The 19,401-nt window shown below is 47.1% G+C and overlaps 1 protein-coding gene across 3 annotated transcripts in view; it reads left to right on the top strand.

Annotated features, from left to right (window-relative positions):
• PUM2 (pumilio RNA binding family member 2) overlaps positions 1-19,401 on the top strand; it is an 893,995-nt gene that overhangs the window by 375,301 nt on the left and 499,293 nt on the right. For all 3 annotated transcript variants that reach the window (XM_078647736.1, XM_078647737.1, XM_078647738.1), the window contains one exon: positions 7,617-7,853. In XM_078647736.1, the coding sequence (XP_078503862.1) occupies positions 7,617-7,853 (237 nt within the window). The remainder of the gene's footprint in view (positions 1-7,616; positions 7,854-19,401) is intronic.

Genomic DNA, 19,401 nt, shown 5'->3' on the forward strand with positions numbered 1-19,401 from the left:
ATCAAAGGAGGAGTCACCTATCTCGTGACTTCCAAAGACTTTACCAAGACAAAAACAACTGCAAACATCCTGGCCCAACACCAGATGGCGATCTATGCATAGTGTGTGGATCTGCTGCTCTACATGCCAAGAACAGATGCTTACTGGTAAGTATCATTTTCCTTCGTAGTATAACATTAACTGTTTTTCTTGGAAAAGTTACCAATTGTGGAATTTGAAAATCTAAAGAAATTCTTTAAAATTGTACAGTTTAACAAAAACAATTTTATTTACCCGTTTACGGGAAATGTCCCAGAGTAGTATCCAGGCATACTACTCTGAGTAAGAAAAGTAATCCAAAAAGTAACTTACCTGACATTTTACTGAAAATCCCATTCAAGTCTAAGTACTGTATTTACAACCATTACATTTCTCTGAAACAATACAGTAAGTCAAGTCAAAGTACATTTACTATTGCAATCCAAACTGTTTACACACTGCATTACTACTGTAAAGTATTTATTGCTTACCTGTGCCAGGCTTGCTTGGTTCTAGAAAATAAAATAACTAAAAGAATATTTTGCGACAAAACCAATTGATCTGAAGTTCAGTCTTTGAGTGTGTGAATTCATTTGCTGACTGAGTGTGTACAACAAATGCTTGAACACTGTCCTCTGAAACTGCCTTACTGCTCGACCACACTACCACAAATGGGAGAGTAAGGTTCTATCTAACTTTACCTCTGCCAACCTTTGGGGATCCACTGGAGTCTGTGCACACTAAACCTCACTTTGGTGTAGTATATACAGAGCCAGCTTCCTACACCCACTGCCTATGGTAAGATATGTAATACACCCCTCTAGCTTGGTGCACTATACCACTGGTGAGGGTACAGTTGCATTAGCACTGTATTCTGTAAGTATCTAAGCCCATTCTTGGACATTGTAAGTGCAGTAAAGCCATAAAGCGTATATGGTCTGGTAGTTTGTCATTAGGACTCCACAGCACCATAATGGCTTTACTGAATTCTGAGTCGTTTGGTAGCAAACTTCTCAGTATAATAAACCCACTCTGATGCCAATGTGGGATTTATTATACATTGCACTCGGAGGGCATCTTAGAGGTGTCCCCTGAAAAACAACCAGCCTCTGGTGGGTTCCCTGACTGGTAAACACCTGCCTGCCACCACAAGACAATTTTCTGGACCCCTGGGGTGGGAGCCTTCGCTCCCTGAGCCCAAAAATAAAACCTTTCCTGGGCAGAGGTGTTCACACCTCCCCCAGGTCAGGAAGAGCCATCTGTGGCAGGTGAGCTTCAAAGGCGTTGCCACCTTTGTAACGAGACCCCCCCCCGCCTCTCCTGCTATCAGGAGGTGGGCCCCTTCCTGCCTCATCCCCTTTTCAGCAGTTAGGCAGGTGGGAAAACAGCTCAGAAGGTGTGCCTACCTCTGCCAATCCCACCCCTCAGGTGGGGGAGGCGAGGTTATGTTACGTTAATTAAAATTTATAAAGCGCACATACGCCCATGGGCTTCTTGGCGCTGGGAAAGAGACAAGGAAAAAACCAATAACAATCACTACTCAAGATATGCCTGTGTGAAAAGCAGGGTTTTGTAGGCCCGTCGGAAAGTAAGGAGGTCCCTACTCTGTCTAAGAGTCAGAGGCAAAGAATTCCACAAGGAGGCTGCCAAGAAGTGGAAACAACTGCCTCCCTGTCGCTTTCTCCTAAACCGGGGTACTTCCAGTAAATCTTTATGGGCTGATCGCAAACTACGCGAGGGGATGTATCTCCCTATCAACTGCCTTATAAACAGTGGGCCCTTACCTTGTAAGGCCTTGAAAATAATACACCCTGCTTTAAAAGCCGCTCTCTGGGCCACAGGTAGCCAGTGTACTTTCTCAAGTCCTGTTTTGATAGATTCCCATTTGGGTACCTCACAGATCAGCCTGGCAGCTTGATTCTGGAGATATTGTAATCTTCTAAGTTGACCTGCAGGCAAACCCAGGTATAGGCTGTTGGAAAAGTCAATATGGGAGAGAACTAGGGCAGTGACTACTTGGATCAAAGCTGAATGAGTAAGGAGGTGTGCAATTTTTTAATTTTCCTTAATTGGAAAAAACCTGAGGAGACCACTGTTCCGATCTGTGATTTTAGGGAAAGATCCTCATTGATGGTCACTCCCAGACTCTTTACCGAGTGCGACTTTTTGGGAGGGAGGCCCATGTCTAAAGGCCAAAAGTGAGGGCCCCAACTAATCTCGCTTTTCCCAGGCAAGATCAGCTCGGTCTTTCCTGGGTTCAGTTTAAGATGGTTTGAGGACATCCACCTCTGAATGTGGGTCATAGTTGCCTGAAAATCCTCAACAACATCGGGCGAATTTAATGTAAAGACTAACTGTAAGTCATCTGCATAATTATATGTAGTTACTTTGTAATTTATCAGTGAAAACAATAAAGGCCTCATGTACAAATTAAATAATAAAGGAGACAAAGAGGAGCCCTGGGGGACCCCGCAGAAGGAATTGAGGTGAAGCCCACTCTTCAGGGCCCGCCTTTGTGCAGATGGCAGGCACTCTCCAATCAGGATTAGGGATTGTGCCCACTCCCCCCATGTGATGTGAGCACACCAAGGGTGTATTCACCCCATGGTCAGTAGCCCATTGCTACTAACCCGAGAAGGCAGAATGGAGATTACGCAACCTACGAAGAAGGACGAAAGAAAATGCACAGCAGAGGAGACTGCAGAGAAGTACTGACTTGGCCTCAGCCCTACCGGCCCAACTGCCATTTCCAGAGATCCTGCCCAAAAAGTTGCCTTGTCCTGCAACCAGCAACCTCCAGAACCCCTGGGAGAACTGACTGCCTTGAACAAAGACAGGATCTCCTATGAACAGCAGCTCTGTTAAAATTAATCTCCAAAGAAAGACTCCAAGCCTGCTGAAGACCAAGAAACTCACTACCTGGAACGACCACTGCACCCGTCGCCTACGGCCCAAATCCAAGTGGCCCACCCATCCCAGCGAGGTCCCCAGCCCACCTGAGTCCCAGTTCACCATGAGTTGACCCCTCCAGGACTTCTCAATGCCGCCTGCAGCCTCTGCACAGAGATCCCCTCCACCCAACCACAAGTGGCCTGGTAAGGGGAAATCCGACCTCAAAAGGCACCCCTGCATCCAGCCTCACTGCACCCTGGAAAAGAAGACCTGAGGTGCAACTGTGTCCCCGAGCCCTCCAACGTACCTGCCCAGCTGTTTTTTCCTCCCGGGAGACTTTCTGAATCAAGCCTGCAGAAAGCAACCAAAACCGGCAATTTCCATAGGATTGTATTGGACTCCCGACCCCTCCTAAGCACTCCGCCCCCTAGCCGCCACTGCGTCACTGGTGTTGTGGGCTTAGTGCTGGCCTGAGACCACCTTTGCTCTGACCTTGAACCTAGGATCTTGGCTCCCTAGACTGAGTGGCCTGCCCTTGAGCAACCTCGAACCGAGGTTCCCCCCTAGCCCCATTGGCTAACATTGGCATCCTGCACTCTGCAACCGGCCGCCCTAGTGCAGCTGGTGGTGCAAATTGAGTGCCTACCTGAACCTTGGTCCTAACCCCCAAAACTCAGCCGAGTACTTACCTCCAAAACTGTGGAAAAATTAGAACTGTGTGGGAGGTATGATTCCAAGCACTGGAAGAGCCCTCTATTAGGCTCTCTGTGTTTCCGGTGCCAACCTTCTAGCCCCGGACAGCACAAAATGGTTGCTGCCGACAGAAACACATTTCTGCTCTTCTGCTGCTGAGCCAATCTCGGGCAGAGGAAGGTGGAACAATAGACATCCCATCACAGGGAGGTGTGACCACCTCCCAGACAGGATTTAGTGTATTGGGACCGGATGGGTGCGCTTGCCAGTGCCAGAAAGTGTGCATAAGGGGACAAAGGTCTCCCTGTGCATAGTCCAGTTCAAAACAGTTCTGGGATCCGTTGGCTCCCGCTCTGGCGCAAAACTGGACAAAGGACATGGGAGTAACCTCCCCCCTGTCCAGACCCTCCCTGGGAGGAACCCTGAATCTTCCCAATCCTTTCCATAGGGTACTTAAGGCCTTATCTGGGTGTATGGCCCTAGATTTGTCGTGGGATAAGATTCAGATTAGAGACCACTTCTACCATCTGGGCTCGCTGGACTTCGTTTGGGTCTGACTTTGTCTCCCTTCAAGTCTCCTGCATCGTCTTTGCCTTTACATCATACAGGAACCTTCCACGGCCTGTGAAGCATCACCTCGGAGTGAAGGAGTCACTCCCCTGCATTCGCAGGCATCACAACTAAGTTGACTAGTCTGCTGATCCTGAGCTTTTCCGGACTCCAAAGACTTCGCAACACAGGTAGTGGTTTTCCACAGCTCCTGGGGCCAGCCCTGCCCTCTCACCAAGTTTACGGCCAGTATCCCTCGTGGGGGTTGCAATAACTGAACCAGTGTGCACTGTATCAACTTGCAGTTGCAAAGGCTTGTTCACTTCTTTCGAAGGAGATCTTCAGGATCCAAGTAGCCCCATCCTAGAGCACCTCCAGTGACCATAATCTTCAGCCACACCCCATCGTGTGCAACGTGGCCTGCATCTTTTGGTGAGCTACTTAAGGACCTCTTGTGACTCCAGTGCCTCCGGCCGGTGGGTCCACTTTAGGGTCACACTTGTTTCTTTTAGGCTCCCCCGATTGCTCTGTCCTGCCCAGACTCCCCTGCTGTTGGTGAGTCCCCTGGACCTTGCTGGTCCCAACGTTGCTCCTTCTTTGATTTCTGCATGGGTTGTAGTTGCCAGGCCTGTTGGTGCTCCCGTCGGGCACCGACGCCTCAGCACTCGACATCCTTCGTGGGACAGCTCTTGCACGGCTCCTGGTCCTCCTCAGCTTTGCCTGGTCCTCACAGCTGCAGAGTCATGGTCCTAGTCATCCATCCTGTAACACCAGACATCGGAGGGCATTGTCTCAGATCGTTTTCCAAGTTTCCTGGTGACTCCTGAGTGACATAGACTCTGTCCCCTCTGCTTGCAGGTACCTCTCATCAAGATTCCATTCTCGGATTCCACCAGACTGTTCTTCCTTCTTCCACAGTGGCACTTTCCTGAAGTCCTCCATTGTGTATCCACGGGTGGGTTGGCTCTCAAACCTTCTGTCTTCCGCTGGGTTTCTTCAGGGTCTATTGGGAAGGGTCCTTAAACTTTAAAAATCAAACGTGACTTGTACATCGAGTTGTACTGCGCATGTGGTCGTGTTTCCACACTGCACACGCTCTCCATGGGGTTTCTGTCTACTCTATAGAGGTGGTTCCTTGGGGGTCCCAAACATCTACGTCCTCTTGACCCTGTCTTGATCCGAGTAGTAGTTCTTATTCCACTTTTAGTATGTGGTCCCCCCCCCCCGGGCCCACTGTGTATTTTGTGCTTTTTACTGTGTTTCTTTGCTAAAGTATTGTGTTTATCGTCGTTTTGGAGATATTGGAACATACTAGAGAGTATTATATAATAAATACATATTTTTATAAATACTTGGGGTCGTTCTTTTCACTTAATCTATATTATAAGATTGCTTTCTGGTAAAACAAGCTGCTTTACACTCCTGAACTAAGCCTGAGAGCTGCTCTCCACAGCTACCACTTAAAGAGCTTTCGAAGGTTGTCGAAGATCTCTTAAATTACCATAAGGGTTGTCTGGACTGGTGCTGGGGGCACACTTACATTAGTGGACATCATATACCATGCCAGATTCTCACAGGGTCCCTTTAGTCAGTTCTCTGTTCCGAGCTGGCAGCCTTTTTCCTGAATCAAAAATCCTCATTGACTTCCATTGTTAGTCCGATTCCTGTTTGCACCCTGCCCCTAGCTGCCTATGTGCCGATGTAGGTGAGCTCTTGGTGCCAACTTGTGGCCCCCTTTGTGTTCTTTGAACCCAGAGCCCTTGCCCTGAAACCGCGGGTCCTTGCCTGCAACCAGTTCTCTGCTGAGTACCCCCTGTCTACATAGACCTGCATCAGGCACCAACACCTCCTTTGACCTCTGCACCCGGCCGCCCCAGTGCTGCAGAGGGTGCACCCTTGCTGTCTTTCTGACCCTTGCCCTGTGTTGGTTCTACAATCCGGAGACTGAATCTAAAAGTCATGTACTTGCTGTAAGTTACTTACCTGTCTTTCCAACCCATAGGTTTGTATTGTATTTTCTCTATTTATCTAGTGTTGATCTTGCGAACAGTACAAATTATCATCCTGATATTGAAAAGTATTTCATACACCTGTAAAGTATTTCTAATGCTTGTACAAACATTTGCCAGTTATATATTTAAAGAACTGCCTGGCTGTAAAGTCCACTTACCTATAACTGAGTTCTACTTGGTTCCTAAAATAAAAGGAGCCAAAGAAATAAACATTGGAGTTAGTCATAGAGTGTGCGTTCCTGCCTTGTATGTGTGTGTGCACAACAAATGCATTCACACTACCCTCTGATGAGCCTAAATGCTCAGCCGAGCTACCACTGAATTGAGAGTAAGGTATTATTTATTTGACGCCCTGCTAAACCTTTGGGGACTTACTGGACTCAGTGCATTCTATATCGTTTTGATATAGTATATACAGTCATTTATTTATTGTCTTGCACTCTTCTGTGTTAAGCCTAAGGGTGGTCGACCACACTACCCCCTAATAGACCACTCTGAGATTGCACAGCAAACCCCTCTATACTAATAAAGGAACCTCTTGGCACTTTTCACGGTGTATCAAATTTGTGATATATCACTTAAATAGCCAGCTTCCTGCACTCCCTGTCACGCAACGCAGTACAGCAAGCTGCCTTGCGTTGCATTAAAGGTTAGTAAATTAGGAGCCAGCTCTTTATTGTTTAAGACTCTCGTAAGTTCTATTTGATGTGATGCTTGGCATTTTGTCCACTGTTACCTCCTAGTTCTTATAGTCCTGGTTAAGCCTTTTTGTTTTTTAGGATGACCTTGCTCTTCTATGCAGTCTTCATAAATAATGATGGAGATTTCATGGTGAAGTATAAGTTGCTTATGTCCAATGGATAATAATTCCTCTTCAGGTTTTTTTTTTTAATCTGTGAAACAGTCCGTTACTACAACCCCAGAATCTCTTACACTCCAGTGTGCTACCCGTTTGTTTTATATCATCTTATGTCTGCCTAAGCTTCTACATACACATCACATGCCCCTTATTGTAACGCTTCTTATTTTTATCATGCCTCGTGTTATTGTTTTTCATGCTGTGTGGGAGCTCGGAATTCAAAGCACCTGCATTAAATGAATATTCAAGATTTTCCCAGTTTTGTATTCACGTAATGGCTAGTTTGATTCAACAGCATGTTGTTTGTTGCTCAATGCCACAATAGTAGGCTGTTTTGCTATGTACAAAAACATCTACATATGTTTTTTCCGAAGTACAGTTGACCGAAAGCAGTTTGCACAGAACATCAAAGGGTGACTAATCCTTGCATCCTTCATAATGTATGTGAGCTTGTTTAATGTAAACTGCAGATTGAACCATTAGTTTCCACTGTAATGTTTGTTATGAAAGCTGTCTTGTGTGTCCTTGTCATTTTGGCACCTTATTTATATACATTTCTAAATGTAATTGGGCCATTTTGTTTTAATCTTCAGTCGGCAGTTCTGCAAGTAATAGTGCCTCCAGGAGAGAGTCTCTGTCTGCTACCTCTGAATTGTACAAACGGTCTGGTAGCAGCCTAGCTTCCATAGGGCAGCCATTTTACAATAGCCTCGGATTTTCCTCTTCTCCAAGTCCGCTTGGTATGCCTCTGCAAAGCCAAACTCCAGGACATTCACTTACACCACCACCATCGCTTTCATCGCATGGATCCTCATCCAATTTGCATTTAGGTAAAATTAAAAATTCTTTTTTTTGCATGTTAGTTTTTAAATACATGTATATAAGTTAGTCTAGTACAACATGCCCAAACATGTATTTTGATTTTGCTGTTGACAGTAATACTAAATATCCAATTTGTGTTCATCACGCAAAGTCTGACAAACTGAGATTTGCTGTTCTTTACATGTGACAGTTTTAGTATTTTATTACTTTTCCCAATCTGGAATGCCTTTTTTGGTTGCACTGAAAATCCTATATGTTCATCCTTCATGTGTGCATGATGTAGAAACTAAAGTACATCTGATAAATTCTCTTTTGAACTTTGTTACAAAAGTGACTCATGAAGTCAATCGGTCTTTGAACTCATACGTTATTCGTAGTGTTTAGAACATTTCAGTGTGGACAAAAAGTTATTAAAAAGAAAGCATGTATGTAGTAAATGTGGCTATTGCTGAAGGAAAAACATGAGTGCATTAAGTGTGTGCTTTTTTGTTTAAGTGGCATCCTTGCTGCCTTATAATTTACACTCAACCGTACTTACTTCATAAATGACTTAAGCAGCTATTACAAATAGCCTGATGAGTGGTTGGTGGAGCAATTCTAATTATATTTGCTGTTGTTCACCATCTCTTCATCCTCCACCTTTAGAAGTGCTTCTGCGTTAATACTTTCATTTACCATAAACAGTGTTTCTACATAGTTGAATAGTAGAGGTTTATGAGGTTCCGATCTCCTTTGTTTGCCATCCTCTGCTGAACATGTTGTCCATATCTGCCTCCACCCTTATTACTGGATCCTCTGGTCTTGCTAGGTCCACATGCCACTTTTCCCCCGCAGCAATTCACTCCCTTCTACAAAATGTTTATCTGCTACAGCGGAAGCCATGATGTTTTTATGCTTTTTGATGGTTTAATGCCAGACATCTGCAAAATTATCTTACTTAACTGTATAAGCAGATAAGGTTTTAGATCTTCATAAAGTGACAATAGTTAGACCATGTGCCTGAAAAATAATTTTGTCTAGGCTGATTATTTGTCATTGAAAAAAATTATTTATTTCGCCCTAGACCAAGTTTGATGTCACTAATGGGAGGAAGATCATATTTGGGCTTCCTTCCTGCATCTTTCGAGATTGCAATTAGTTTGTGTAGTATCTAGGTCTGCGGCCTCGAATTTATAGAATGCAGATCATCATGGTAGGATTAGTAGTTCTTTTTAGAACCTAAGTGGGGATATAGATTCTAGAAGGAGCTCACAGTGGTGTGGATCAAACCTACTACACTGTTTCATTCAACTGCCTTCCGTTTTTTCCTTTGCAAGCCTTCTTCCATGTTTGGCAACAAGGATGGAACCATTAAGTTTGCTAAGGAATTTTCCAAAGTGTTTCGTGATAGGGTGTGCCTGAGTTCACCTAGCCATTGGCAACACATTCAGACTAGAGTGGAGCTTGGGACTCATGTATGCCATTTCACTAGTGCCTCTCCTTCCCCAAGTTCTGGAGAAGATCAAGAGATCAAGATCGACTGAGCCATGCTCATCCGAAGATGATCAAGGACAAATGGGCCCAACTAATCCTATTGGCTCTGTTTTAGGCCAGGCTGATGTGCAACCCGAAACCTCTGGGCATGAGCATCTGCCCCCTGATCAAGCTATCTTTTCAGAAGGATATTTTTTCGCAGCAACAGGGCAGGGTTCTTCACCTGAACCCTTGCAGTCTACTATCCATGCTTGGATGGTGAGCGGGGGCAGTAGATCTATCTACCACATGAGATTGTGGATTTCATCCTTGCTGTCAGGCACCCATCTACGAAGTTAGTTGATGCCAGCCGCTAGGACATGTCCTTAGCACAGACCGTTTGCTAGCCAAACTGGTCCATAATGTCTTACAATCGACAGTATTGAAGATTATTTGTCAGCCATTTTGACCTTTTTGCATTTACTGGACCAGCCAGCCTTAATTAAGTTTCCTGTTGTGTTACACTTTGTTGAAGGGTTGACACATGTTCCCTTCCAAACCTTTTCTGATACCACAGTGTAATCTGTTTGGTGCTTACGTACTTCATGTGCACCCCCTTATAGCCAATGTACGTCCTTGCTGCAACTTCTGACTTTCAAAACTGCCTTCCTCATTGTGATCACTTAATTTTTGCAAGTGAGTGATCTCCATGCTCTCTCGGTGCAGCTGCCATACATCACTTGTTTTCTCGGCAAACTAGTGTCAAGGGTCAGGGCAGTCTTTTTGTCAAAAGACTGGACTCTTTTTCACTTGGAAAATCCATCACCCTTCCAGTGATCTTTCCTCTGCTTCAGGCCATGCAAGTGGAGGAGAGACTCCATCGAGTGGATCTTACACGCCATAGACTTTAACATCGATTGTACCAAGGACTGCCAGGTGGACAGTCAGCTTTTTGTATTTTTCTCTTGGTTGAAGAAAAGAAAGGCTTGAAGAAAGAAACTCTGTCAAAGTGCACATTAGCCTAAAACAGCCCCAGAAAGACTGGCCGCCCCTTCCACCAGGGCTAAGGCTTCCACCACTGTGTTGGCATGTGGAGTGCCTCTCCTTTCCATCTGTCACACTGCGACAGGGGCATCCGTGCGCACGTTCACAAAGCGCAACTCCCTGGGCAGTCAGGTCCGATTGGAAGGGCATTTCACCCATTTAGTTCTGCACGACTTTTTGCTCTCAGCCCACCTTGCATACCCTCCAACTAGGGAAGTATTGCTTTGATACCTGCTTTTAAAGTGAGGGCTAAAGTATCTCTCAGAAGAATGAGTTTCTTACTGTCTGAATCATTTCTCCCACATCCCTGTTCTGTGGAGTGATCTTTCTTAACCGTCTAAAAACATCCCATCTTGGAGGTACCTGTGTGCACATTTCTAATTGTTGTGTGCTCCACTTCCTGGGCCATGGAAAGAGTCAAGCAAGAAACTGACTACAGCACGTAGGGTGGCTCTTATATGTGGTTCCTCTCCATCACTTTCAGGGCAGTACAAAACTATGAAAACTTCTGGAACCACTGATGACTGGGGAATATTCCGAAGGTGTGTAATCTGCGATTGGATTGGGAATCCACCAGAAAGAGTATTGTCGAAGGTAAGTAACCTGTTAGTCACCATCATCTAATTAAGTGGCTATGTAGTGTTGACAATGTATCATATGCAGCATTTTTGGTCAATATTACATTATACAAGCAGAAAAAAGGTTATACACTTACAAACTACAAAAACTGTAACAGCCAGTACAATAGACTTAGTGGTCAAAATGTTGAAACTAAAGAAAGATAATATATTGAGAAAAGGATATTATATATGTTCTGTGCTAATGTTTGGTGAAGCCCTTGTCAAATTGTCCTGCAAGTACAAGGTGTTTTATGGACGAGACAGATGTTGGACATATGATCAGAAATCCATCATCTAGAGACCAATCGCTGTAAATAAGGGGGAAGTGGTATTTCCTCCTCCTAAGAGTTAGATAAATGCTCCCAGTCCTAGAACTACTCTACTCTATTTTTGATGATCTTGTGTCTGACAACTTTGGTTTCTGGCCTACATTGCGGACTACATTTTTACAATGAACAAATATGGTTTTGCAGCATAAATCTTTTCTAGATTCATATGCTGTGCATTATTCCACTATCTAGTGTTTGGGTCCGGACTACTCTTCTTAGACCTTTTTTATTTCTCGTTTTATTTCATCTTTTTTCTGGGGGCACCGTCTATGGCCAATTGGTGCTATGTCCTTCCTCCATGATGTCAGATGTGCCCACCTGGAACACTCTCTGAGGTCACCATCTTTAGATTCTTTTTTCCACTGTTTGATCTGCAAGCATCAGCTGAAACTCTGCTAACACCGGGAAAGAGCAAGAATAGTCCAGGACAGCAATGTTCTAGTTTGAAGGACATCCATAGAGATGGAGAGAATGCAGGATACAGTATTGACTTCCCGCCTGGAGACCACAGTGTCGGACAGATAGGTCTTACAAATCATTCGGAGAGGCTAAGTAATACCCTTCTTTTCACCCCGTCTTCATCTTCCTCCCAAATCAGATTGACTTTGATTGGAGAACTTGATATTCTTGATGCAGGAGGTAAATCTTACTCTCCAAAGTTGCCTGTGAACAGGTACATGACTTGTAGAGAGGAATAGAATGCAATTCATGTTATTTCCTTGTCCCGTAGGAGGATTGTGGCTTCCCTGTTCACGTATACTATCTAGTAATTGGACGAGACCGCACGGGTCGCAAACCAAGTGGCAGGGTCCCTGAATGCCAGAACGTATAAACAGAGCAGGCGCTGTTTGGCATATTGTGAGTGACTTTTTCATTCTGGTGCAAGGCATCTTCAAGTGCTGAGGGAACCCTGACTCCCTATCTTCAGTGATGTAGAGAACGTGCAGTGTCAACAATTTTGTGCACTGGAGTTTTGCAGCGTGAATCTTTCTGGATTCACTATGCTGTGCATTATTCCGCGGTCTTGTGGTTGGGTCCGGATTCGTAGTCCTTTTTTTTTTTTTTTTTTTTCGTAGCCCAGGTGGGCATCGACGTCCCACCTTTTGGTGTATTTCCGGTGACGTCGGCACGCTTCCTGCGGAAGCTCCCACCCTTGGGCGCCATCTTCAGAATCTTTTTTCCGCGGTTGGGTCTGGATCGTTCCGAAAGGGCTCCAGACATTTTTGGAGAAAGAAGAAAATACGCACCTTTTTGCAAGAAAAGAGATTGAGAAGACTACAAAGGAATAGACCATCGAAGAGGATGACTAAGGAGTAGAAGAACTTCAAGAACTTCGACGTCCATCGGAGAATGCAAGCTCAGGGGGCCCCCTGAACGCATGAGATGGACAACACTCCATTCAAATTCTGCCGTCACTGCCACCACAAGTACGCGCAGAAGGACCAGCACCCGGTCTGCAACCTTTGCCTACCGGTCGACCACGAGAACGACGACTGCAACGCCTGCTCCGTCTTCACGCCGAAGACTCTTCGAGTGAGAAAAAGACAGAGGATAGCCAGCGCCACCATGCAGGGCAAGGGACAGCCACCGTCCCTTCGAGACCTGGGGCTATCATCAGACGAGGAGGACAACGCCGCCGAACACAACGGCTACACGGTCGTAGAGACCGATATTACGAAGACTCCAAAGAAGGTAGGAGACTCTACGGCCCCTAAGGCACCGAGAGACCCCGAGTCTCGAAAAATTGAGGGCAAAACATCGAAAGCGCCGACGCCGGAAACTTCGGCGTCCGCGGCTACGCCAAGGTACAGCGGATCCTCTGAGAAGGACTCCCAGGCGCCGAGAGCTGGAGAATAGCAGAAGACGTCGAAAATCGCCCCCGAAAAGGAGCGTTCGATGCCGAGGGAAAAGGACCCGAAGGGCGATCCAGTGCCAACGAAGGACCCGAGAGCCAGCTCTGCTCCGAAACCTTCGACGACGAAAGTCGGCTCGGCGCCGATAATATCGGCCGACCCATTCGACGCAGAAATGGAGAAAAAGAAAAAACGGCTCGAGGCCGAGATGGAAAAACATCCTGCAGCGGAAAAAAGATTTTAACGCCAGGATGAAGGAATACTCAATCCCGAAGAAACCTAGGCTACAGGTGGTCGAGGAAACAGAGGAGGAGGACTACGACGTCGAAGGACAGTCGATGGTCGAGACCTTCGACGACCAAGAGGAGGAGGAGGCCTCCTACTACGACGAGGAAGGAGACGACGACCGCAGGACACTCCTCGGGTCTGCATCCTCGGAAGCACAGGATACAGATTGGCAGGATGTCGACACCGAGAGTCCAGAGGAAGCCGTCTACACGTATCCCTCCAGGCCCTCGCCGCCGGATGACATCAGAGTCTACAACACAGTCATCAGGAATGCAGCTGCAGTTTTCAAGGTGAAACTCGACGAAGAGAAGCAGAAAGCAGACTTCCTTCTAGAGACACTGCTCCCTACACAAACAAGGAGCCAGTTCCTGCCCATGCTCGACAGTGTCATGGCACAGGGAAAAGAGGCTTTCAAAGAACCAGCCACATGCAAAGCCGTCACTCCCAGGACGGAGAAAAAGTATAAACATTCCTCCAAAGACCCACCCTACATTCAGGGATTGGTCTCAGCAGACTCTATCATCGCAGCCACGGCAAGAAAGAGGGCCAATGTGCCTACCACTTCTGGGCCACCTCCAGACAAAGAAAGCAAGAGGATGGACCTGGTGGGGAGAAGAATTGAACGGAATGCCGCAGTGCACTGGCGCATGGCGAATTCCAATGCACTGCTCAACAGACACCAATACCAGATCCTGGAAGAGCTGGGCCAGTTAATAAAGAACATGCCACAGGAATTCAAGCAAAGAGCTGAGAACCTTGTCAATAAGGGGAAGAATGTAGCCAATTCTTGCCTCAAGACTGCCCTGGACTGAGCAGACACCTCCAGCAGGCTCATGATGATGGGCATCACGGAAAGAAGACAAGCCTGGCTCAGAATTTCGGGCTTCAAGCCAGAGGTGCAGCACAGCATCCTCAACACACCGTTCAACTGAGAAACGCTGTTCGAGGCTCCAGTTGACGAGAAGCTCAGTCAACTGAAGAAGGATAATGAAACTTGCAAGATCGATCGGGGCACTGCAGTTCAGAGGTACTAAAAGGGGCACCCCCTCACGAAGACCTAACGGGAGTGGAGGAAACCAGCCAGGAACATCACACCAGGCGTTCCAACAAACCCACCAAGCAGACACCCAGACACAGCAGGGGCAGCAAAAGCAGTTCTGGCAGTACCAACCTAGAGGCAGTCCTTTCGCGGTAGAGGGAATGGACGTGGACAGAATAAGAGAGGGGACAGCAACCCGCTTCTAAGTGACTCAATAAAACTCCATGTGCCCACCCGAGCTTAAACTCCCAGGGTGAAGCACAAACCCATCGGACAGGAGTTACACGAACTAGACACCTACGTACATGTAAGACCAGTGGGAGGAAGACTGAAACACTACTTCAGGGAGTGGAAGAGTATAACATCAGACAAATGGGTACTCAACATCATACAGTACGGGTACTGCATAGAGTTGGAAGGAAAGCCAACGGACAGGAAACCAAAGAGAAGGCCACAAGCAAGAAAAGACCTAGAGCTCCTTCGGGAGGAAGCAAAGGAGCTCCTGCAAAAACAAGCCATAGAACCAGTACCTTACAGGGAAAGGAGCCAGGGTGTATACTCCACATACTTCCTGGTAACAAAGGTGAACGAAACTATGAGACCCATCCTGGACCTAAGATTCTTAAACAAGTTTGTAAGAACGCAAAAGTTCAAGATGACCTCCCTACAAGAGGTACTTATTCAATTGTAAGGCGGGGACTTCATGGTCACCATAGACCTAAAGGATGCCTACCTGCACATCCCAATGAACAGGGGCCACAAGCACCTCCTCAGATTCATCATAGGATAAGAGCACTACCAGTTCACAACCCTGGCGTTCGGACTCAAATCGGCACCAAGGGTTTTCACAAAGTGCCTCGCAACAGTCGCAGCACACCTACGAAGGGAAGGGATACACGTGTACCCTTACCTGGACGACTGGCTGATCAAAGCAAGCTCATACAAAACGTGCAAGCAGCACGCACAGAGAGTGACCAGCACACTAATGAATCTAGGATTCTCCATCCATTGGGGAAAATCCTCCCTGGAACCAGAACAAATAAAAATCTTCCTTGGAGCAGAGATCAACACCTTACAGAGCAAGGTGTTCCCCAGCAAGAAGAGAACGATAGCGCTCTTGAGGGAGACGCAGCTCTACCAGAAGGGACAAGCTCGGACAGTGAGGACAGCGAGCAAAATCATGGGCATGATGGCATCATGCATACACCTAATGCCAAACGTACGGCTCCACATGAGACCTTTACAGGAATGGCTACAGGATCAATGGTCACAAGCTACAGGTCGTTGGGAGGATCTAGTGGTTGTGATGCACGCAGTGCAGAAAGAGATGACATGGTGGAACATGGGGAACATAACAAGGGGGAAGCCTCTGACGCCACCAACGCCAACAGTGACCATTACCACAGACGCGTCCCAGAAGGGATGGGGCGCTCACATGGAGAAACTCAAAGTAAGAGGCCTGTGGACACCAGCAGATGCGGTCAGACACATCAATTACCTGGAGTTGAAGACAGTTTTCCTAGCCTTAAAGGCCTTCCAAACAAAACTGTACAACCAGAGTGTTGATCCAGACAGACAACTTAACAGCGATGTTTTACATTAACAAGCAGGGGGGGACAGAATCAGCCCCGCTCTCAAAACTTGCGCAGGAGATATGGAGATGGGCCATACCACTCAAAGTAGACCTGCTAGCCATACATCTGCCAGGGAAGGACAATGTAGAAGCAGACTGGCTCAGCAGACAGACATCGGCATCCCACGAGTGGGAACTCAATGCACAAGAGACAAGGAGGCTCTTCAGCAGGTGGGGGACACCGTCTGTAGACCTATTTGCGACACGCCAGAATGCAAAATGCCAAAACTTCGCATCCAGGCAGCCCTGGGGAATGCCCTATGGATAGACTGGTCCAGGACATTTGCTTATGCTTTTCACCCCGATATCGCTGATACACAAGGTACTCAGCAAGTGCAGAGCGAGCAACATGACCCTGATACTGTCGCACCGCAGTGGGTAAGGCAGACATAGTACTCGCAGATCATGGAGATGACACAGAGCACACCCCACAGATTCGGGAGGAGAAAAGACCTACTCTCCATGCAAAACGGAGAAGTGCTGCACCCGGAGCCAGAGAGCCTGAGCCTCGTAGCGTGGCTCCTGAGGATATAGAGTTTGCGCATTTGAAACTGCCAGAAAACACCCTAAGGGTACTTCGGGAGGCACGAAGACCCAGCACACGGAAGTGCTACGTAGCAAAATGGAAGAGATTTACACTGTGGTGCAGGAGGGAAAAGCTACACAATAAGATGAAAAAGGACTCGACAGTGCTAAAGTACCTCATGCACCTGCTCGACAAAAATCTGAGCTCATCCTCTCTGAGGGTTCACTTGGCAGCGATAGTTGCTTACACGAGAGGAGAAACGTGCAAGAGTTTCTTCACATCACAGGTCGTTAAGAGATTCCTGGAGGGAGCAAAGAGGATCGCACCGCCAAAGAGGGTGCCACCACCTGCATAGAACCTTAACCCATACCTAACGGAACTCATGAAGGAACCTTTCGAACCAATTCACAAGGCCTCCCTAGAAAGGCTGACCATGAAAACAGCTTTCCTGGTAGCAATCACTTCACTGCGCGGAGTGAGCGAACTGCAGGCACTAACGCTACAGGAACCCTACATACAGATACACAGCGATAGGGTGGTGATGAGAACGGACCCACACTTCATGCCAAAGGTGGTGTCAAGGTTCCACTTGAACCAGACTATACAAATACCGAGTTTCTTCCAAAACCCAGCAACAAGAGCTGAAAGGGCACTGCACACCCTGGACGCCAGAAGGGCAGTCATGCACTACATTAAGAGAACGAAGGAACACAGGAAAACAAAGCAGTTCTTTGTGTCCTTCGATAACAGTTTCATGGAATAACCAGTAACTAAAGGAACAATTGCGCGATGGATCGCCCAAACGATACAGTTCTGCCACACGCGGGCAGGGCAGGAACTAGTAGAGGGGACACGTGCCCACTCGACCAGGAAAAAAGGAGCTACAATAGCCTTCCTAGCTAACACACCAATTCAGGACACATGCAACATGGGCTTCGGTGCACACGTTCACGCAGCACTACTGTGTAGATATACAGATGAACAAGGAAGCACAAGTCGGACAAAGGGCTTCAACGCATATTCAATAACCAACGCTCATCTTCCACCCAGCCGCCACAAACCTGAGAAACCGCTACAAAGTCTATGCACAGCATAGTGAATCCAGAAAGATTCACTGCAAAACGAATAGTTTCTTAACTGTCGGTGTAGTTTTGCAGCTTGATGATCTTTCTGGATTCACTAGCGAACCCACCCACCTCCGCCAGAAAGATGAGGCTGGAGTGAAAAGGTGGTTGAAACAAAGACAATACTTGGAAAAAGAAACCTTAAAGGTTAAAGCGGTGAAAATACTTTAATTGAACATTGCCATAACTTCGGTAACAAAACGAACACGAGAAAAAAGAAACCGAAGTTGGCGCCCAAGGGTGGGAGCTTCCGCAGGAAGCGTGGCAACGTCTATAGCCTATATATGCCTATGCCCGTGTGTTTTGACTTATATTAGTCTAAAGTGCTTAGATCCTTTGCTCCCTCATATCAGTTTTTTCTCTATTTCTGTATTATTTACATCGTTTTGATGACCTACGCTCCAACTATGCCTTGCTACCTCATACCTGTACTATACGTAATATTTTTGCTATGTACATGAACTTGATGATCTACCTCCCTACTATGCCCCCTTGTCCCCCTACCCACCTGCCTGTGTAAAGCGCTCTGTTATCTGCAAAGATCTTGTTCGCGCTATATAAAACTTTGAAAATAAATAAAAAAAAATAAACGTGCAGGTGTGAGAAAGTGCCATCTTTCTTGCATGGTATGCCCCCACTTTTTGCTGAATTGCTGATGTGCTTTGAGTGTGCCCGCCCTGGGCTCCTGCCAAACAAGTGCCCAGGGCCTGTGTTCCTTCCCTGAAACTGTATTGTAGCTTAAACCCAATTGGCATATCTGGCCACATGTCAGCCCCCCTGGTAAATGGTACCATGGGTAACCAGGACATTGTGACCAGAGAAGACCCCTAAGGGCTGCAGCACTTATTGTGCCACCCTTAGGGGCCCGGCACCCTGACACCCACACACTGCCTTTGCAGGCTGAGTGTCCTGGTGCAGAAGAGTCAACATGGCACGCATCCATGTGTGCCATGCCCACAAACCCACTGCCCTGGCATACATCAGTCACCCCTCTAGCTGGGTGCCCTATGCCAGTGGTGTGGGCACAGGTGCATGGGCCCTGTGCCCCTACAGTACCCAGGACCATTCCTGGGCACTGTAAGTGCAGTGATGCCATTAAGAGTTTATGGTGCTGGGGGGTTGTCATTCTGAACTTCACAGCACCATAATGGCTACACTGAAGACTAACACGTTTGATATCAAACTTCTCAGCATATTAAACCCACACCGATGCCAGTGTGAGATTTAATGTAAAATGCACCACAGAGGGCATCTTAGAGATGCCCCCTGAAACTTGACCTACAATCCACGTCTTGTCTGAGAGGCTGCCTAGGCTGCCACACAGCAGACACGTTGTTGGACCGTTGGGTGGAGAGCCCGCAGCTCTCCTGGGCTGGCAAGAATGCACATCCTGGGCAAGCTGCTAGGTCTCTTCTCCCAGGATGGGCAGGGGGAAGCTTCAAAGGCATGCCGCCTTTGTGAGCTTCTCCAGGCCACTTGCTGTACTCAGCAACTGGCCCCCACCAGTTCTGACCCCACTCTGGCGGGAACACTTGCGGGAAACCCTACATCAGGAAAGGGGATGTGCCAGCCTGTGCCAACTCCACCCCTCAGGTGGAGGCGGCGAGGTGAAGCATGACTCCTGGCTACCGCCATCTTGAGGATGGGG

This window comes from Lissotriton helveticus, chromosome 6 (genome assembly GCF_964261635.1).
Source record: "Lissotriton helveticus chromosome 6, aLisHel1.1, whole genome shotgun sequence".
In the NCBI taxonomy this organism is placed as follows: Eukaryota; Metazoa; Chordata; class Amphibia; order Caudata; family Salamandridae; genus Lissotriton; species Lissotriton helveticus.